The 22,228-nt window shown below is 43.9% G+C and overlaps 1 protein-coding gene across 1 annotated transcript in view; it reads right to left on the bottom strand.

Moving 5' to 3' along the window:
• The window catches only part of CDH23 (cadherin related 23), a 1,839,731-nt gene that overhangs the window by 585,149 nt on the left and 1,232,354 nt on the right, over positions 1-22,228 (bottom strand). Inside the window, exon 21 of the mRNA XM_069753216.1 lies at positions 16,727-16,834. Coding sequence (XP_069609317.1) covers positions 16,727-16,834 — 108 coding nt within the window. The remainder of the gene's footprint in view (positions 1-16,726; positions 16,835-22,228) is intronic.

Genomic DNA, 22,228 nt, shown 5'->3' with positions numbered 1-22,228 from the left:
ATACCTGGCTGAGATTACTGCAGGCAGGGAGATAGTAGCTGCCTGCCATACCTGGCTGAGATTACTGCAGGCAGGGAGATAGTAATTGTAGGACATTCCCTGTTTTTTTTTTTTTTTTTTTTTTTTGGTGGGAGATTAAGATTGGCAATTTGGCATTTCTGCTAGAGTGCCATCCCTGTGTGTGCCATCTCTCTCACATAGTGGGCCATAGAAAGCCTTTTCATTTTTCTGTATTTTTTTTTGTGGGGTGTATAAATTCTCCCTGATAAAAATACAGTGGGAGATTAATATTGGCCTTTGGGCTTGTGTGCCAGTCCTGAGTGTGCCATCTCTCTCACAAATAGTGGGCCATAGAAAGCCTATTTTATATTTTTTGGGGTTTTATAAATTCTCCCTGAAAAAAAGGGAGATTAATATTGGCCTCTGGGCTTGTGTGCCAGTCCTGAGCGTGCCATCTGTGCCAGCCCTGAGCGTGCCATCTCTCTCACAAATAGTGGGCCATAGAAAGCCTATTTATTTTTTTTTTTTGTTTTATAAATTTTCCCTGAAAAAAGGGAGATTAATATTGGCCTCTGGGCTTGTGTGCCAGTTGTGAGCGTGCCATCTGTGCCAGTCCTGAGCGTGCCATCTCTCTCACAAATAGTGGGCCATAGAAAGCCTATTTAAATATTTTTTTGGTTTTATAAATTCTCCCAGAAAAAAAGGGAGATTAATATTGGCCTCTGGGCTTCTGTGCCAGTCCTGAGCGTGCCATCTGTGCCAGTCCTGAGCGTCCCATCTCTCTCACAAATAGTGGGCCATAGAAAGCCTATTTTATTTTTTTTTTGGGTTTTAGAAATTCTCCCTGGAAAAAAAAAGGGAGATTAATATTGCCCTTTGGGCTTGTGTGCCAGTACTAAGCGTTCCATCTCTCTCTCTCTCTCTCTCAGTCAGTGGGCCATAGAACGCCTATTTTTGGTTTTATTTGTTTTATAAATTCTCCCTGAAAAAATCATTTTATTTTATTTGGTTTCTAAATTCTTCCTGATAAAATCTTTTTTTTTTTATTATTTTTTTTTCTAAAGTCTCCCTGAAAAAAAAAAAAAAAAAACAACCAAAAAAAACAGTGGGAGATTAATATTGGCCTTTCTGCTTGTGTGCCAGTCTTGACTCCTGGGTGTGCCATCTCTCTCTCTCTCTCTCTCTCTCTCTCTCTCTCTCTCTCTCTCTCTCTCCAATTGTGGTCCATAGAAAGCCTATATTTTTTTCCTTGATTTGGGTTCTAAAATCTACCAGAGAAAATAACTACATCAATCATTGGTAGAAAAATATTGGCCTCTGGGTTTGTGTGCCACTCCTGACTCCTGTGTGCGTCATCTCTCAGTCAGTGGGCCATAGAACGCCTATTTTTGTTTTTATTTGTTTTATAAATTCTCCCTGAAAAAATCATTTTATTTTATTTGGTTTCTAAATTCTTCCTGATAAAATCATATTTTTTTTATTATTTTTTTTTCTAAAGTCTCCCTGAAAAAAAAAAAAAAAAAAAAAAAAAAAAAAAAAAACAGTGGGAGATTAATATTGGCCTTTCTGCTTGTGTGCCAGTCTTGACTCCTGGGTGTGCCATCTCTCTCTCTCTCTCTCTCTCTCTCCAATTGTGGTCCATAGAAAGCCTACATTTTTTTTCCTTGATTTGGGTTCCAAAATCTACCAGAGAAAATAACTCCATCAATCATTGGTAGAAAAATATTGGCCTCTGGGCTTGTGTGCCACTCCTGATTCCTGTGTGCGTCATCTCTCACTCAGTGGCCCATAGAAAGCATATAGTTTGTTACATTTGTTTTCTAAATTCTCCCTGCAAAAATCTTTTTTTTTTTTTTTTGGGGGGTTTCTAAAGTGTTCCTGAAAAAAATAAAAATAAAAAAAAAATAATAGTGTGACATTAATATTAACATTTGTGCTTCAGTGACAGTCCTGCGTGTGGGGCATCTCTCTAATTTGCAGCCACCAAAAAAAGAGTGTGTAACATTGGGCCTGATTTTCGCTGTGGTCTCACCAACCTGTAAAGGGGTAGCTAAATCATACTGAAGTTATAGCTCACCGTGTAAGTTGTGTGACTGCAACAAATAACGTTAGTTTGGTTACGTTTTTAAAACAATGAGGAAGTCTAGTGGAAGAGGTCGTGGCCGGGGGCGTTCATTGTCAGCTGGTAATGAGGGTAGTGGTAGTGGTGGAGCATCAGGTGGTCGTGGGGGAAAAAATATTGCACCTAAGTCTGGAGCTGTGGAGCCAGGTTCGTCGTCCGGCTACACAAGGCCTCGAACGCTCCCTTTTCTGGGATTAGGAAAACCGCTTTTAAAGCCGGAGCAGCAAGAGCAAGTTTTGGCTTATCTTGCTGACTCAGCCTCTAGCTCTTTTGCCTCATCTCGTGAAACTGGTAAAAGTAAAAGCAGCGCGTCGTTAGTGGATGTTCACGGTCAGGGACAAGTCACTTCCTTGTCCTCTTCAGCAAAAACAACAACAGAGAAGAATGCAGCAGGCGACACAACGGGTTACTCCATGGAGCTCTTTACACATACCGTCCCTGGCTTAGAAAGTGAAGCAGTTAACAGTCCATGCCCATTACAAATTGAATCTGACATGGAGTGCACTGACGCACAGCCACAGCCAGACTACTATGCTGGTCCTTTGACTCAGACCACAACATTGCCCTCGCAGGGTGCTGATCAAGAATCAGACCCTGATGAGACTATGTTGCCCCATCACGAACGCTATACCACCGAACGACACGGTGACACAGACGAAGTTGCGCAGGAGGTACAAGAAGAGTTATTAGATGACCCAGTTCTTGACCCCGATTGGCAGCCATTGGGGGAACAGGGTGCAGGCGGCAGCAGTTCTGAAGCAGAGGAGGAGGAGGGGCCGCAGCAGGCATCAACATCGCCACAGGTTCCATCTGCCGGGCCCGTATCTTGCCCAAAACGCGTGGCAAAGCCAAAACCTGGTGGAGGACAGCGTGGCCATCCGGTTAAAGCTCAGTCTGCAATGCCTGAAAAGGTATCCGATGCTAGAAAGAGTGCAGTCTGGCATTTTTTTAAACAACATCCAATTGATCAGCGCAAAGTCATCTGTCAAAAATGTTCTACTTCCTTAAGCAGAGGTCAGAATCTGAAAAGTCTCAATACTAGTTGCATGCATAGACATTTAACCACCATGCATTTGAAAGCTTGGACTAACTACCAAACGTCCCTTAAGGTTGTTGCACCCTCGGCCAATGAAGCTAGTCATCAACGCAACATCCCTTCCGGCAGTGTAGGACCACCATTTAGCGCACCACCTGCTGTATCTGTGCAGGTATCTTTGCCAGGCCAAAGCAGTCAGGGTCAGGGAATCACCAGTTTCGTAGTAGGAAACACTGCATCTAGGGCACCGGCGGCAACAATACCATCTCCCACCGTCTCTCAGTCTGCCATGTCCACCGGCACCCCCGCTAGTTCCACGATCTCCAGCTCTCCAGTCCAGCTCACCCTACATGAGACTATGGTTAGAAAAAGGAAATACTTAGCCTCGCATCCGCGTACACAGGGTTTGAACGCCCACATAGCTAGACTAATCTCGTTAGAGATGATGCCCTACCGGTTAGTTGAAAGCGAAGCTTTCAAAGACCTGATGGACTACGCTGTACCACGCTACGAGCTACCCAGTCGACACTTTTTTTCCAGAAAAGCCATCCCAGCCCTCCACCAGCATGTTAAAGAGCGCATCGTCCATGCACTCAGGCAATCTGTGAGCACAAAGGTGCACCTGACAACAGATGCATGGACCAGTAGGCATGGCCAGGGACGTTACGTGTCCATCACGGCACACTGGGTAAATGTGGTGGATTCAGGGTCCACAGGGGACAGCAAGTTTGGGACAGTTCTGCCTAGCCCACGGTCTAGTAAACAGTTGTCTGTAGCCGTTCGCACCCCCTCCTCCTCCTCCTCCTCCTCCTCGTCCTCCTGCAGAAGCAAGAGCTCGTCCACAGACCGCAGTCGCACAAACACTCCATCCGCACCTGCCACTGTTGCACACCAGGTCTCCCATTATGGGGCAGCTACTGGCATACGTCAGCAGGCTGTATTGGCTATGAAGTGTTTGGGCGACAATAGACACACCGCGGAAGTTCTGTCCGAGTTCTTGCAGCAAGAAACGCAGTCGTGGCTGGGCACTGTAGATCTTGAGGCAGGCAAGGTAGTGAGTGATAACGGAAGGAATTTCATGGCTGCCATCTCCCTTTCCCAACTGAAACACATTCCTTGCCTGGCTCACACCTTAAACCTGGTGGTGCAGTGCTTCCTGAAAAGTTATCCGGGGTTATCCGACCTGCTCCTCAAAGTGCGTGGACTTTGCGCACATATCCGCCGTTCGCCTGTACACTCCAGCCGTATGCAGACCTATCAGCGTTCTTTGAACCTTCCCCAGCATCGCCTAATCATAGACGTTGCAACAAGGTGGAACTCAACACTGCACATGCTTCAGAGACTGTGCGAACAGAGGCGGGCTGTTATGTTTTTGTGGGAGGATACACATACACGGGCAGGCAGTAGGATGGCAGACATGGAGTTGTCAGGTGTGCAGTGGTCGAAGATTCAAGACATGTGTCAAGTCCTTCAGTGTTTTGAGGAATGCACACGGCTGGTTAGTGCAGACAACGCCATAATAAGCATGAGCATCCCCCTAATGCGTCTGCTGATGCAAAGTTTGACGCACATAAAGGATCAGGCGTCTGCACCAGAGGAAGAGGAAAGCCTTGATGACAGTCAGCGATTGTCTGGTCAGGGCAGTGTACATGACGAGGTACCGGGCGAAGAGGAGGTGGAGGATGAGGAGGATGATGGGGATGAGTATATTTTTAATGAGGAAGCTTTCCCGGGGGCACGGGAAATTGGTGGCGTGGCAAGGCCGGGTTCTGGTTTTTTGAGGGACACAAGTGACGTAGATTTGCCTGCAACTGCCCCTCAACCAAGCACAACCGCAGATTTGACAACGGGAACTTTGGCCCACATGGCGGATTATGCCTTGCGTATCCTCAAAAGGGACACACGCATTACAAAAATGATGAACGATGACGATTACTGGTTGGCCTGCCTCCTTGATCCTCGCTATAAAGGCAAATTGCAAAATATTATGCCACATGAGAACTTGGAACTAATATTAGCAACAAAACAATCAACTCTTGTTGACCGTTTGCTTCTGGCATTCCCTGCACACAGCGCCCGTGATCGTTCTCACACGAGCTCCAGGGGCCAGCAGACCAGAGGTGTTAGAGGGGCAGAAATCAGAAGTGGCGTTGGCCAGAGGGGTTTTCTGACCAGGTTGTGGAGTGATTTTTCTATGACCGCAGACAGGACAGGTACTGCAGCATCAATTCAAAGTGACAGGAGACAACATTTGTCCAGTATGGTTACAAACTATTTTTCATCCCTTATCGACGTTCTCCCTCAACCGTCATTCCCATTTGATTACTGGGCATCCAAATTAGACACCTGGCCAGAATTGGCAGAATATGCATTGCAGGAGCTTGCTTGCCCGGCAGCTAGTGTCCTATCAGAAAGAGTATTCAGTGCTGCAGGTTCAATACTAACAGAAAAAAGGACTCGTCTGGCTACCCAAAATGTAGATGATCTAACCTTCATTAAAATGAACCACAACTGGATTTCAAAATCTTTTGCCCCACCCTGCCCGGCTGACACCTAGCTTTCCTATGAAAAGGTCTTGCCTGTGGACTATTCTGAATGACTTTTCCAATCTCGTAATTTTCTTCACCTGATTGTCCAGCATACGACATGTTTCCACCTCACGAAATGGCCAAACTCCCCACACGGGGCCGTGCTATCGCCACTTTGCGCTTGGACCCTTGAGAGTGCTGTTTGTCTGAAGAGGTGGGTGTGGCCGCTTTTGGTCGACGGCACTGCCACTGGGTCCCTCATAGTACAATAAAGTGTCTCTGGCGGTGGTGGTGCGCACCCAACGTCAGACACACCGTTGTAATATGAGGGGCCCTGTGCCTGTAACGCCGGCCACAAGACAGTTCCCCCCCCCAGCTCAAACAGTGCTCTACCACTAGCAAAATTATCTCTCACAGCTTCACCAATGTGTAGTCTAGGCGCTGACATCCTTCAATGCCTGGCACTGACAATACCATTGTTTTGACATTTTTGTTATGTTAGGCCTTCGAAGCCTGTCTGCGGTCCCTTCTTTCTACAACTACTACACTGACCAGGCCACTGCTGGCCGTGTTACCCTGGAACCAATTTAAAAGTGCCTACAGTCAGCCCAATTTTGTTATGTTAGGCCTTCGAAGACTGTCTGCCGTCACTCCTTCCACTAGACTTCCACTGACCATACACTGCTGCCCATGTACCCCTGGAACCAATTTAAAGTGCCTACAGCCAGCCCAATTTTGTTATGTTAGGCCTTCGAAGCCTGTCTGCGGTCACTCCTTCCACTAGACTTCCACTGACCAGACCACTGCTGCCCGTGTACCCCTGGAACCAATTTAAAAGTGCCTACAGCCAGCCCAAGTTTGTTATGTTAGGCCTTGGAAGCCTGTCTGCGGTCACTCCTTCCACTAGACTTCCACTGACCAGACCACTGCTGCCCGTGTACCCCTGGAACCAATTTAAAAGTGCCTACAGCCAGCCCAAGTTTGTTATGTTAGGCCTTGGAAGCCTGTCTGCGGTCACTCCTTCCACTAGACTTCCACTGACCAGACCACTGCTGCCCGTGTACCCCTGGAACCAATTTAAAAGTGCCTACAGCCAGCCCAAGTTTGTTATGTTAGGCCTTCGAAGCCTGTCTGCGGTCCATTCTTTCAACTACTACTACACTGACCAGGTCACTGCTGCCCGTGTACCCCTGGAACCAATTTAAAAGTGCCTACAGCCAGCCCAAGTTTGTTATGTTAGGCCTTGGAAGCCTGTCTGCGGTCACTCCTTCCACTAGACTTCCACTGACCAGACCACTGCTGCCCGTGTACCCCTGGAACCAATTTAAAAGTGCCTACAGCCAGCCCAAGTTTGTTATGTTAGGCCTTGGAAGCCTGTCTGCGGTCACTCCTTCCACTAGGCCTCCACTGACCACACCACTGCTGTCCGTGTACCCCTGGAACCAATTTAAAATTGCCTACAGCCATGTGTTATTATTTTAGGCCTTCGATGCCTGTCTGCGGTCACTCCTTCCACTAGGCCTCCACTGACCACACCACTGCTGTCCGTGTACCCCTGGAACCAATTTAAAATTGCCTACAGCCAGCCCAATTTTTTTATTTTAGGCCTTCGATGCCTGTCTGCGGTCCATTCTTTCAACTACTACTACACTGACCAGGTCACTGCTGCCCGTGTACCCCTGGAACCAATTTAAAATTGCCTACAGCCATGTGTTATTATTTTAGGCCTTCGATGCCTGTCTGCGGTCACTCCTTCCACTAGGCCTCCACTGACCACACCACTGCTGCCCGTGTACCCCTGGAACCAATCTAAAATTGCCTACAGCCAGCCCAATTTTTTTATTTTAGGCCTTCGATGCCTGTCTGCGGTCCATTCTTTCAACTACTACTACACTGACCAGGTCACTGCTGCCCGTGTACCCCTGGAACCAATTTAAAATTGCCTACAGCCAGCCCAATTTTTTTATTTTAGGCCTTCGATGCCTGTCTGCGGTCCATTCTTTCAACTACTACTACACTGACCAGGTCACTGCTGCCCGTCTACCCCTGGAACCAATTTAAAATTGCCTACAGCCATGTGTTATTATTTTAGGCCTTCGATGCCTGTCTGCGGTCACTCCTTCCACTAGGCCTCCACTGACCACACCACTGCTGTCCGTGTACCCCTGGAACCAATTTAAAATTGCCTACAGCCATGTGTTATTATTTTAGGCCTTCGATGCCTGTCTGCGGTCACTCCTTCCACTAGGCCTCCACTGACCACACCACTGCTGTCCGTGTACCCCTGGAACCAATTTAAAATTGCCTACAGCCAGCCCAATTTTTTTATTTTAGGCCTTCGATGCCTGTCTGCGGTCCATTCTTTCAACTACTACTACACTGACCAGGTCACTGCTGCCCGTGTACCCCTGGAACCAATTTAAAATTGCCTACAGCCATGTGTTATTATTTTAGGCCTTCGATGCCTGTCTGCGGTCACTCCTTCCACTAGGCCTCCACTGACCACACCACTGCTGCCCGTGTACCCCTGGAACCAATTTAAAATTGCCTACAGCCAGCCCAATTTTTTTATTTTAGGCCTTCGATGCCTGTCTGCGGTCCATTCTTTCAACTACTACTACACTGACCAGGTCACTGCTGCCCGTGTACCCCTGGAACCAATTTAAAATTGCCTACAGCCATGTGTTATTATTTTAGGCCTTCGATGCCTGTCTGCGGTCACTCCTTCCACTAGGCCTCCACTGACCACACCACTGCTGCCCGTGTACCCCTGGAACCAATTTAAAATTGCCTACAGCCAGCCCAATTTTTTTATTTTAGGCCTTCGATGCCTGTCTGCGGTCCATTCTTTCAACTACTACTACACTGACCAGGTCACTGCTGCCCGTGTACCCCTGGAACCAATTTAAAATTGCCTACAGCCAGCCCAATTTTTTTATTTTAGGCCTTCGATGCCTGTCTGCGGTCCATTCTTTCAACTACTACTACACTGACCAGGTCACTGCTGCCCGTCTACCCCTGGAACCAATTTAAAATTGCCTACAGCCATGTGTTATTATTTTAGGCCTTCGATGCCTGTCTGCGGTCACTCCTTCCACTAGGCCTCCACTGACCACACCACTGCTGTCCGTGTACCCCTGGAACCAATTTAAAATTGCCTACAGCCATGTGTTATTATTTTAGGCCTTCGATGCCTGTCTGCGGTCACTCCTTCCACTAGGCCTCCACTGACCACACCACTGCTGTCCGTGTACCCCTGGAACCAATTTAAAATTGCCTACAGCCAGCCCAATTTTTTTATTTTAGGCCTTCGATGCCTGTCTGCGGTCCATTCTTTCAACTACTACTACACTGACCAGGTCACTGCTGCCCGTGTACCCCTGGAACCAATTTAAAATTGCCTACAGCCATGTGTTATTATTTTAGGCCTTCGATGCCTGTCTGCGGTCACTCCTTCCACTAGGCCTCCACTGACCACACCACTGCTGCCCGTGTACCCCTGGAACCAATTTAAAATTGCCTACAGCCAGCCCAATTTTTTTATTTTAGGCCTTCGATGCCTGTCTGCGGTCCATTCTTTCAACTACTACTACACTGACCAGGTCACTGCTGCCCGTGTACCCCTGGAACCAATTTAAAATTGCCTACAGCCATGTGTTATTATTTTAGGCCTTCGATGCCTGTCTGCGGTCACTCCTTCCACTAGGCCTCCACTGACCACACCACTGCTGTCCGTGTACCCCTGGAACCAATTTAAAATTGCCTACAGCCATGTGTTTTTATTTTAGGCCTTCGATGCCTGTCTGCGGTCCATTCTTTCAACTACTACTACACTGACCAGGGCACTGCTGGCCGTGTACCCCTGGAACCAACATCAGAAAATATAAAAATAAGTATTTTGCTTATAAAAAAGAAAATACTGGTGAGATATCAAATGCAGACATTTTAACATTAAAAACAAACACACAACTAAAATCTGGTACAGTACTAAAAATGGCCACCAGCTACAATTACTTTCTCCTGCAAGTAGTTAACTGAAAGTTTTTTTAAATTGAAAACACACATATGGCATCCACCGAGTGTTGTCCTGTCGCGTCTTCTTTATATTATTGCCGAGAAGATGCAAAATAATGAAAATAATAAAATCATTAATTACCAAAATAATAGAGAAAGTCAACACCACATTGCAAATAAACATTCATTCCAAATAAAGAAGCAGGGCGCGTCCGAGGGTGAGTATATACCTAATAAGAATCTAATCACCCTCGGACGCGCAATGCTTATTTCCAACAGCCTTCCTTCCTAAGAATCATCCCTTCCGTGGTGTAGAGAGACGTTGTGTTACACTCCAAGGTGTTCCCCAGGTTGCCTTTCCTGAGCTTCGATCTACCGGCTCTCGTTTAGTAGTTGTTGGAAACTACGCTGCATTAGGCCTTCAAATTGGGTATGGGGTGTAGAGAGATGGTGTGTTCCACTCCAAGGTGTTCCCCAGGTTGCCTTTCCTGAGCTTCGATCTTCCGGCTCTCGTTTAGTAGTTCTTGGAAACTACACTGCATTAGGCCTTCAAATTGGGTATGGGGTGTAGAGAGAGGGTGTGTTACACTCCAAGGTGTTCCCCAGGTTGCCTTTCCTGAGCTTCGATATTCCGGCTCTCGTTTAGTAGTTGTCGGAAACTACGCTGCATTAGGCCTACAAATTGGGTATGGGGTGTAGAGAGAGGGTGTGTTACACTCCAAGGTGTTCCCCAGGTTGCCTTTCCTGAGCTTCGATCTTCATGCTCTCGTTTAGTAGTTGTCGGAAACTACGCTGCATTAGGCCTACAAATTGGGTATGGGGTGTAGAGAGAGGGTTTGTTACACTCCAAGGTGTTCCCCAGGTTGCCTTTCCTGAGCTTCGATCTTCCGGCTCTCGTTTAGTAGTTGTTGGAAACTACGCTGCATTAGGCCTTCAAATTGGGTATGGGGTGTAGCGAGAGGGTGTGTTACACTCCAAGGTGTTCCCCAGGTTGCCTTTCCTGAGCTTCGATCTTCCGGCTCTCGTTTAGTAGTTCTTGGAAACTACACTGCATTAGACCTTCAAATTGGGTATGGGGTGTAGAGAGAGGGTGTGTTACACTCTAAGGTGTTCCCCAGGTTTCCTTGCCATTGCTTCGGTCTTCCGACTCTCGTTTAGTAGTTGTAGAAAAGTACACTGCATTAGGCCATACAAAATGGGTATGGGGTGGAGAGAGATGGTGTGTTACACTCCAAGGTGTTCCCCAGGTTGCCTTTCCTGAGCTTCTATCTTCAGGCTCTCATTAAATTGTGGTTAAATGGAACAACTGCATTTGGCGTACTAGTTGGTTTGGGGCCTACTATCGGTGTCTGCCACTCCTTGCTGTTCTCCTCCACTGAACAAAGCTGTGCCGCCTGTTTACTACGGTTGCCAATTTTGAACTGCATTTCGACTACTTACTGATTTGGCCCTACTCTCTGTGTCAGCCTCTCATTCCAGTTGTCCTCCACTGCAATGCCCCCTGGTTATTCCTGTGTTACCAATTTTGAACTGCATTTAGCCCACTTTCTTCTTTGGGCCTATATCTGTGTTTCCACTTCATCTTGCCCAGCCAGTGATAGATGAGTCTGCTGGTACATTGACCCATAACGCAACATTCCCCGTGCACGCTACACAACAACATTGTGACCCTGCTGAAAGTCAGGTTGCTCTTCCCGCATACCATACCACCTTACACGGGGACAAAGATTAAGGTGCAGATGAAAGTGCAGGTTCCTTCATCAGGTGGGGGGAGGAATACTAGTTGGCGACGTCACTGGCACAGGGCCTCTCATAGTACGCAAAAGTGTTGCTGCCGGTGGGAGGCGCCCCCGCCGTGCAAACACACCGCTGTACTTTGAGGGGCCCTGTGCCAGTGCCAATGCCAACGAGTGGGCCCCCCCTGCTTGCTCAGGTTCACAGCACTTGCAAAGTTGAAATACTTACCTCTCCCTGCTCCACTGCCGTGACGTGGTCCAGATTTCCTGGGCCCACTAATTACTTGAACCAGCCCTACCCCCCACAACTTTAGCCAAATGACCCCCAATTTCAAATGCCTTCCAATTATTATAAGGTAAATTACGCTTGACAAGCTTCATTAAGAAGAATGGATGGTTTTGACATTAAAATGGGCACTCTAGGTGTTTTCCTGGCCCCCACTCACTGCCGACTATGCTGCCCCATTGACTTGCATTGGGTTTCGTGTTTCGGTCGATCCCGACTTTACGTCATAATCGGCCGATTTCACTCGACCCGACTTTGGACATAGTCGGGTTTCGCAAAACCCGGCTCGACTCTAAAAAGGTCAAGGTCGCTCAACTCTAATTATTGCTTCCAACACATATGTTGACTCATGACAGCCCTACTAACACATATTACCTTAATTCACAATTAATTCATCAGGGTAGGGTACTTGTTCATACACATTACTATGATAAATGTTGTTTAAAAAGCAATTAACCCAAATTATTGTTAAATACATGTTATCCATGTTACACACAATTCATTAAAACTGCATCGTTAAAAAAAAGAAAATTAATAAATGCATTCTTTACCCATATCATTGGAAGTGAAAAGCAGAAGAAAAATAATTTGTTATTTACAGAAAATGACAATTGAGAACCTTACACTGGATTTTGTAATTTGAGAACCTCCTCCAATTCGTGTTGTTCCACTGATTCTGGATCAGTTTTTCTTTCGTGCCACTCTCTTCCAAAATTTTGCAGTAGGAAAATAAAGATCCAAATTTCCCTCCAATTGTATGCAAATTGCCTCTTCTGAGAAAAAGAGGACTTAAACTCTATAGCGCCACCTGTTGGAAGTAGCGATCCTACAAGTCACAATCAACCCTTTAAAGAGTCGTACAATATGACTTAGGATAAAAGCCAAATCAGCATCTCAATTCGCAGACACGGTGTTTCGGGCTGTTGGCCCTCGTCAGTGCGAAGCATGATAACTAATTTGGCTAGGTGAGAGGCTCTCGACTGGGGTCTAAGGGGTATCATTTCTCCTTATGGAGAGTGACATTGTACGCATGCTAAATATATCTCTGTGGTTGTTTGCTTTTCCTCCTCTGACTCTGGCCATCAAGACACTGACACACCCACAGAAAAATTATGTCTAGTTGGTTAAAGCACCGCTACAGCATTTTTTAAATTTGCAGCACTTGAGTGATGTTACATTAAAACTAGAAATGCAAAGAAAGACTGTAAGTGATCACACTCATTGTCTTACATGCCACTCGCTTTTTTATCCTCAAAATAAGCTGATTTATTTATTTATCTGATCATTGACTCTTTTATTTTCCAATATTCTGTCAAAGGTGGTAGAGCAATGCTTTTGAAGATAACTTCTTGAGAAGCATTACTTACAGTAAAAGTGAAAATTTTCTGAATTATACAGTCATGGCCAAAAGTTTGGAGACTGACAAAAATGTTGGTGATCATTGTGATCAGATATATTGCAAAAAACTACATTTAATGCCATGAAAATTAACTTAATCATAAAACTCCATGTCCACAGAATTTCAACCATGCTACAATATGACCTGCTACATAATTTCATTGATTTTCTCCTTAGCCCAGGAAAAAAATCTGTCAATCTGTCATACCAATTGAATTAGAAAAGCAGATTGGTTGCTTAAATGTGGGCTGGGGCATGAAATCATAGCTTTCTTTTGTCAACCATTTATCGCCAAGAAAATATGTGCAGTCATCGTTGTTTTGCATCAAAATGATCTTACAAGCAAGATACTTAGAAGATTGCCCCTAGATCAACTATTTATAGGACCATTAAGGATTTCAAAGAGAGATATTCAATTGCCGTGAAGAAGGCTTCAGAGCATCACATAAAGTACACTAAGCATCAGGACTGTCTCCTAAAAAAGATTTAGCTATGGGATCGGTTCAACAGAGTGCAGAGCATGCTCAGAAATAGCAGCAGGCAGGTGTAAGTGAATCTGTAAGCACAGTGAGGCAAAGGCTTTGGAGGCTGGCCTGCTGTCAAGAAAGGCAGAAATGACTTTACTTCTTTTCAAGAAAAACATCCATGACAGACTGATATTCTTCAGGTAGTATGGGGTTTGGACTCTAGAGGACTCAAACAGACTGAAACCTCCTTCAAAATGTTTGAGACATCTGGAAAAAAAAATTGTAAAAGAAAAGTTGAGCACCTCCATAATTCCTGTGTCATGCTAACAATAAAGCATAATGAGGCCATTCATGTGTGGGGTTCCTTTTCATCCAAGGGAGTGGTCTCACTCATAATTTTGCCTAAGAACACTGCAAAGAATAAAGAATAGTATCTACAAATTTTAACAAGAGCAACTTATTCAATTACCTAGGAGAAAATAAACTAACAACAAAACAATAATGAGGTAAGGAATATAACCAAGGTCTGGTTCCCCCAATAAAAGATAACCTTTATATAATCCAGGAGCAATTTGATATTGGAGCACCATGTCACAAGGCAAAAGTAATAACTAAGGCTACTTTCACACTAGCGTCGTATGACGCACAACGCAATGCGTCGTGGCGACGTACCGACGCATGCTGTGAAAGCGCAGCACAACGGGGGCAGCGGATGCAGTTTTACAACGCATCCGCTGCCCCATTGTGAGCTTCGGGGAGGAGGGGGTGGAGTTCTGGCCGCGCATGCGCGGTCAGAAATGGCAGACACAACGCACCAAAAAACGTTACATGCAACGTTTTTTGGTGCCAACGGTCCGCCACAACATGACGCAACCGTCGCAAGACGGTTGCGACGTGTGGTAATGCGTCGCAATGCGTTGCTAATACAAGCCTATGGAGAAAAAACGCATCCTGCAGACAACTTTGCAGGATGCGTTTTTTCTGCAAAACGACGCATTGCGACGTGCATCGTACGACGCTAGTGTGAAAGTAGCCTAAGTGGCTTGGCTAGGAAAACATCAAAAATTTGGGTCCATGTCAGGAAAATCCCTAGACCTCAATCTCAGTAAGAATCAATGGTCAATCCTCAAAATACAGGTGGACAAACAATACATTTTGATAACCTCCAAGCACTGATAATAGAATAATGGGTTGTCAGCAGTCAGGATTTGGCCCAGAAGCTGATATCCAGCTGTAATGGTGAAGTTCACTTGTTCACTGTGCAAGTATCCCATGTGTTCCTGTTTCCATAATTGTTCTCTTGTGTCTACAAGACTGGGGAGTTCCACCACTCCTCTTGGGCTATCTGCACAAAAGCTGTTCTACCCTGTATGCACACATGGATTTTTCCTCTCTGAACCCTGTTCACACAGGTTATATACAGATGATCAGGTTTTTAAATACATCAGATAGGGATTGCATACATTAGTTAGGACTGCTCTGATAAGGGTATACCGTGAAGATTGGTAGAGCAGCTTAGTATACATTTTTTGCAAAAAACGTATCAACCAAATACCCTGTTTTTTACATCTTTTACTAGCACTTGCGGATTACTGCAACATTTTTTCAAACTGAGTGTTTTTGGTTTTACTATTCTCTTTTGTGTCTTCAGGTTTCTTGGTGGTGTGTGAACATGATCATACAGACTTGTTCACTGTGCAAGTAGCCCATGTGTTCCTGTTTCCATAATTGTTCTCTTGTGTCTACAAGACTGGGGAGTTCCACCACTCCTCTTGGGCTATCTGCACAAAAGCTGTTCTACCCTGTATGCACACATGGATTTTTCCTCTCTGAACCCTGTTCACACAGGTTATATACAGATGATCAGGTTTTTAAATACATCAGATAGGGATTGCATACATTAGTTAGGACTGCTCTGATAAGGGTATACCGTGAAGATTGGTAGAGCAGCTTAGTATACATTTTTTGCAAAAAACGTATCAACCAAATACCCTGTTTTTTACATCTTTTACTAGCACTTGCGGATTACTGCAACATTTTTTCAAACTGAGTGTTTTTGGTTTTACTATTCTCTTTTGTGTCTTCAGGTTTCTTGGTGGTGTGTGAACATGATCATACAGACTTGTTCACTGTGCAAGTAGCCCATGTGTTCCTGTTTCTGTAATGGTGAAGTGTAGTAGTTTTGAAAAATAAAGGGCAACACTGTTAATATTGAGACTGCATAAACCTGATGATTTGTCAATGATCTTTAAAAGTCTATAAAATGCTGATAATTATTTCAGTAAACATAAAAACATGTGAATAAAATTTCTGACATCACTGAAACAGCAAACTCTGTGAAAACCAAAATTTGTGCCAGTCTCAACATTTTTGACCACGACTATACTGTTTTGCTTCTTGAAGTGTAAGTCCAGATGTTAGATTATGCTTAGAATGTGCTCTTAGTTAATTGGTTAATTGAAAACAAGAGAATATTTGGAATTATTACACAATAATGTAATTTTGATTGTTTTATAACACTCACAAAAAAAAACAAAAAGCAACATAAGGCAAGCCAAATTAATGTATCCTACTAGAAATGCAGCAATACTAAAATGATTGATTCAGTGAGTTACAAATACTGTATTGGTTTGATGTGCTGATCATTCGTATGCAATCTGTGCAACACAGCTTCTCCTATTCAAAGAAAATTAGTTACCGCTCTATACAAATTGTGTGGGCACATTATGACATAGCATGCCACACACGTCGAGGATTGCAACATCTTTACACTGCAATGCCTAGAGAAAAATAGCATCCCAAGCAAATTAAAATTCAGCACTCCAAAACTTTATACATAGCCTCAAGTCATTAGAGGTTTTCTCATCTACTTATTTCAAAACTGACTGACTGACTGATTGACAATTGACAATTCGTCTTCAAACTGAATGGATGCCATACAACCTAAATTTGGCTTTAAATAGACACAATAGAGAGATGAACTTTTGGTCTAGGATAAATGAAAACAAATTAATAAATTACAATAAAAAATAAAATCTTATAATGTAAAAAAAGGAAACAAGCAATGGAATTTATGTTTTAATAGGAAAAATCTAGAAAGTATGTATTTCAAATAATGAAAATGAAAATTAAAACCTACCGTAGTAACATCTGAATCCGGTGGTGTCATTTCTACCAGATTTATAAGGTAAGGTTCATCTTTCCATTGAGGAGCATTGTCATTTATGTCCAACAAAGTGATATTTACCTACAATATATGATTACAAAAGCATAAGATATATAGTGCATTATATAACAAATTGATAAATAGAAAACAGTTGTAAATAAATGCAAATTAATCCTTTAACGGCCAGAGGGATCTTTGTTTTTGCATTTTCATTTTTTGTTCCCCTTCTTCCCAAAGCCATAACTTTTTTATTTTTTGGTCAAAATGACCATGTGAGGGATTGCTTTTGTGAGACGGGTTGTACTTTCGAATGACACCATTGGTTTCAACATATCGTTGTTAGGGCTGGCGGAACGCACCAAATATATATATATATGTTATTAGATGCGCGTTCGCAGCCCGGGGTCCACTGTGCAGGAGAGGAACCTGCTGCTAGCAATTGGCGGCACTATATGGTGGTATAAGTAAACTCTGTTACTTTACAGAGTCACCTAGATAGGAAAATGCCATGCCCTGTTAACCTCACAGAGGATCACAGCTACCAAACAGAGCAGAAAGCAATTAGTGGTCATGCAGTCAGCTTACCACACAAACAACTCCCCTCCGGTGGAGCCAGAATTCTAGTGGCTATACGCATGTCCTGAATTCAAACACACAAAACTCCTCACCGGAGGTGCCGGTATTCTAGGGGCTTATTTCAGCCAAACCTGACCACAAGCAGACATGATCACCAAATAGCAAAGCTCATAACATAAGCTGATACTAGCGCATGGCCGTGCGGCCATGCAAACCTTTTATAGCTGCAGCAGACAAGGAGCTTCATAGAGGACCAATGAGAGTTGATACAGAACCTGAGCATGTGACCACCGGCCTCCAATGAGAAGTTTTCCTTTGGGCATGCTCAGAAGGGAAAAAGCAGGACTTAGTCCCAGAGGCGTCTGCTCGCCACTGACCAGTACTGGCTACAATAGCTGAGCCTAGAAGAGCAGCAGCAACCAAGCGCAGAGTATCTGCCTGAGCCAGACGCTGGGACCGACGTCTCCACTGAGCAGACTCCACTGCGGCTGGAGAAGAATGGGAGACCGCAGCGGAGGTTGTTCGAGATTCCCCCTGTGCAGTGGTGGGAACTCGACACCTAACAATAGTATACTGGAAAACGGGAAAAAAAATTCCAAGTGCAGTGAAATTGCAAAAAAGTGCAATTCCACAGTTGGTTTTTTTACCATGTTCAATAAATGCAAAACTGATCTGCCATTATGATTGCCCAGTTCATAGATATCAAACATGTCTTGGTTTGTTTTTATTTAGGTGGAGAAAAAAATCCAAACTTTGGTAAAAAAAAAATGGCTCCATATTCCAAGACCTGTAGTGTTTCCATTTTTTGTGATCTTGGGCTGGGTGAGGGCTTATTTTTTGCATGCCAAGCTTACATTTTTATTGATACCAATTTGGTGTAGATACAATCTTTTGATCCTCCGTTATTGCAATTTCTGGTGTGCTTCCGGAATGTACGAGTTAAATGCCGTTGTCAGGGATTGACAGCGGCATGTAACTATTTAACAGTTGCAGGTGGATCGCGATTCCACCTGCGGCTGTTAGAGGCACATGTCAGCTGTTCAAAACAGCTGACATGTGTCAGGAAAGATGTGGGCTTAGTGCTAGAGCCCACATCAAAGGGTGGATGTGGACAGTACTATTACAGATGTGGCAGTACTATTACACCCAACGTTTGAAAGGGGTTAGCAATAAAAGCAATGTTGTATAGTACCAACCTTTACATGTGTACAGTGATATAAAAAGTCAAGCTTTTTCATATTATTGTATAAAAATAAATTGGGAAACTGGTCAAACACACAACACAGTTTTGTCACCACTGACATTCTACAACAGCATTTTGCTTTGATCAACGGAAACAAAAAAAATCTTGAAGATGAATAGCCCTATAACACAAATTGTTCTACAGCTGCCTGTAACTCATTTGCAAGACATACATGGGGCTATTACAAACAAGAGAATGTTAATATAATATGCACAGTACCAATCCTTATTCTGTACTAATGTATACATTCAAATTTTATAAAGCTTTCAAAAGTTGGAAATTTCCATTAACAGTCATTATATGCAGGACCAAGTTTAGCCTCAATCATGGACCATGAATTCTGCGTTGTTCCATAAAATTTGTCTGTACCATTGCATGTCTACAGGTGCTTTCAAATAAAAGAAAACTTAAGGTACCGTCACACTAGACGATATCGCTGGCGATCCGTGACGTTGCAGCGTCCTCGCTAGCGATATCGTCCAGTGTGACAGGCAGCAACGATCAGGCCCCTGCTGTGCTGTCGCAGGTCGGGGAAGAAAGTCCAGAACTTTATTTGGTCGCTGGACTCCCCGCAGACATCGCTGAATCGGCGTGTGTGACACCGATCCAGCGATGTCTTCACTGGTAACCAGGGTAAACATTGGGTAACTAAGCGCAGGGCCGCGCTTAGTAACCCGATGTTTACCCTGGTTACCATCCTAAAAGTAAAAAAAACAAACACTACATACTTACCTACAGCCGTCTGTCCTCCAGCGCTGTGCTCTGCACTCCTCCTGTACTGGCTGTGAGCGTCGGTCAGCCGGAAAGCAGAGCGGTGACGTCACCGCTCTGCTTTCCGGCCGCTGTGCTCACACAGACAGTACAGGAGGAGTGCAGAGCACAGCGCTGGAGGACAGACGGCTGTAGGTAAGTATGTTCTGTTTGTTTTTTTTACTTTTAGGATGGTAACCAGGGTAAATATCGGGTTACTAAGCGCGGCCCTGCGCTTAGTTACCCGATGTTTACCCTGGTTACCGGCATCGTTGGTCGCTGGAGAGCGGTCTGTGTGACAGCTCTCCAGCGACCAAACAGCGACGCTGCAGCGATCCGGATCGTTGTCGGTATCGCTGCAGCGTCGCTAAGTGTGACGGTACCTTAAGTCCAACCAATGAAAGTTGGTGGAACCAGATGACAATCTTACATGTTTGTGGACATCCTGACTTACATCCAACATCATCTGAATTTCAACACATCCTATCTTTTCTTCTCAAGGGAGACAAGCAGTTGCTCTCTCCTCATTCAGAAGTGACATGTTTGGCTGAACTGATTGTGTATGCATGGGGGAAGGGATCTACAATTGCTGGCTCAATTTCAACTGACAGATAGTAAAGGTACTTTTGAATGTAAAAAAAAAATGATCCGATACTCAGGAGCCAATGTGCTAATACTTCAGAAGAATCAAAAGGAAAGCATTGGATAGACCTAGTTTTTAGCTGGCTATACAGATTTGATGGCTATTGGTTTCAGCTGATTGTTTGGCCAACAGCAATGTAGCCAACTCTCCCATACACAGGATCACTCTTTTGGCTCAGCACTTCTGTTTTCTCCATAAGAAAGCTGCTGGCTGACATAACTGTGAGGACAGTGAAATTGGCAGTTTAAAATTGGATATGCCTAATCGATATCTCGATCCAAAAAAAGGTTGCATTCCATCGTGCTAAAGCATGGTAATGTGAAATATATGAAATATGAATAGCAATATGGATTTTGAATATTAGGAAAAAATGAATGACACTTTGCATAAAATATGGCCAAATAATTTCTGTCCATCAATCAACGTCAAGGTGGTCCCATAAGTCTGATGGGTCCCTATCCCATGTGAACACTAAGCTAAAGCTTTTTTTTGTTGTAATCAATATCTATCTCATCAGTCAGCCAATGCGCCTATACACATTGGACTGTCGGCTAAGCTCATCGATATTGGCGGGTTTAGCCGACATTAGTCTTTTATGTATGTGGGGGTCTTTACTTGTGACTTGAACCCAAACGCAATGCTAATCATACATAAGAAGCCTACCTCTATGTTTGAATTAAAATTTCAATCTAATTGGAATAGCGGTTGGTTTGTTATATAAATACAAATTAGATATGTGAGAAAATCTTAACACGAAGGCCATTTAAGGCTTGATCATTGGGTGTAATAACTATAACACAACTGTGTAAAATGGTTACATTTGCAGTAGTTTTCATTAACATTCTAAATCTCCTTCTGTCAAATATTTCTTCATCATATTCATTTTTTATTTCTAGGTTAACTTATCACCAATGTTTAAGTAAGGTAATGTAATAAAATGCGATGTGTAAGTGCAGTCATTCCTTGCACAAATTAATTACACGTGGTAATTAAAATGTCTTTACACTTCCCGCTAGAAAGCTGTTAATTGAATATCAGACTGATGTGCCCTGTACCGTGCACCTGTTATTCGCATGAGCTTGTTTGTGTTAACACAGCTCTATTAATATTTATTACTCAGTATTAAAGCAGAAATCAATCCATTCACACATAATATATTTACATTCGGGCAAAGTGCTGCAATGACAGCATAGTATCGATACAACAAGATCAGTGCTTTATGCCGTGGTTAATAACATGGCGTTAAATGCAGAAACCTGCCTTACAGGAGACTTTCTTTTGCAGTAATAATGTCGGAGCTTGAGAGCAGAGGCCAGCGGCTGTGCAGTGGATAACACAGGGGTAGGACTGTGCAGAGAAAAGTGGCCTAAATACTATGCAAACTATTATAAAAACAAATATGGAGGAATTTATCTAACAAATTGTAGCACATTATATATTAGCAGAAATTAACTGAGAGGAGAAGGAAAACTTTACATCTATCTGTGCATAGGACATACACATTTAATGATGAGAAGAATCAAATATTGAACTCTTAAGATGCTAATAAGCACCTCAGAGTGGAAATCAAGATGCCGAGTAGCAGATGTTTCCAATCCAATTGATTTGAGGTTTGATAGAGTTGAAAGAAATCATGTGAATTTTCATGGTAATTTTCTTGAGTATGAGGCATCATATTGATAGGTGGAGCAAATATGCAGCATGTTTAATTAATATATTAAAGAGAATCTCCCACTAGGTTTCTTTTTCTACGCTATCTGAGATCAGCATGATGTAGGAGCAGAGACCATGATTCCAGCTATGTGTCACTTACTGGGCTGCTTGTAGTAATTTCAATAAAATCAGTGTTTTATTTCCTGTAGATTTAGCAGTTCTCTGAATACTTAGCTCTGTCAACCCTGCCCATGCCACTGATTGGTAGTGTTCTGTATACACTATGCATAGGCAGAAAGACATGAATATGAAGGTTACATGGCAGCAGGTTTACTAGTCCCTAGTTCAGTACATCTGAACAAGATAGATTCAAGTAAAGGTACCGTCACACACAGCGACGCTACAGCGATACCGACAATGATCCGGATCGCTGCAGCGTCGCTGTTTGGTCCCTGGAGAGCTGTCACACAGACCGCTCTCCAGCGACCAACGATGCCGGTAACCAGGGTAAACATCGGGTTACTAAGCGCAGGGCCGCGCTTAGTAACCCGGTGTTTACCCTGGTTACCATCGTTAAAGTAAAAAAAACAACCACTACATACTTACCTTC

Source organism: Ranitomeya imitator, chromosome 2, assembly GCF_032444005.1.
Source record: "Ranitomeya imitator isolate aRanImi1 chromosome 2, aRanImi1.pri, whole genome shotgun sequence".
In the NCBI taxonomy this organism is placed as follows: domain Eukaryota; kingdom Metazoa; phylum Chordata; class Amphibia; order Anura; family Dendrobatidae; genus Ranitomeya; species Ranitomeya imitator.
Note: the sequence above shows the minus strand (reverse complement) of the source record. Positions and strands in the feature narration are given on the sequence as shown.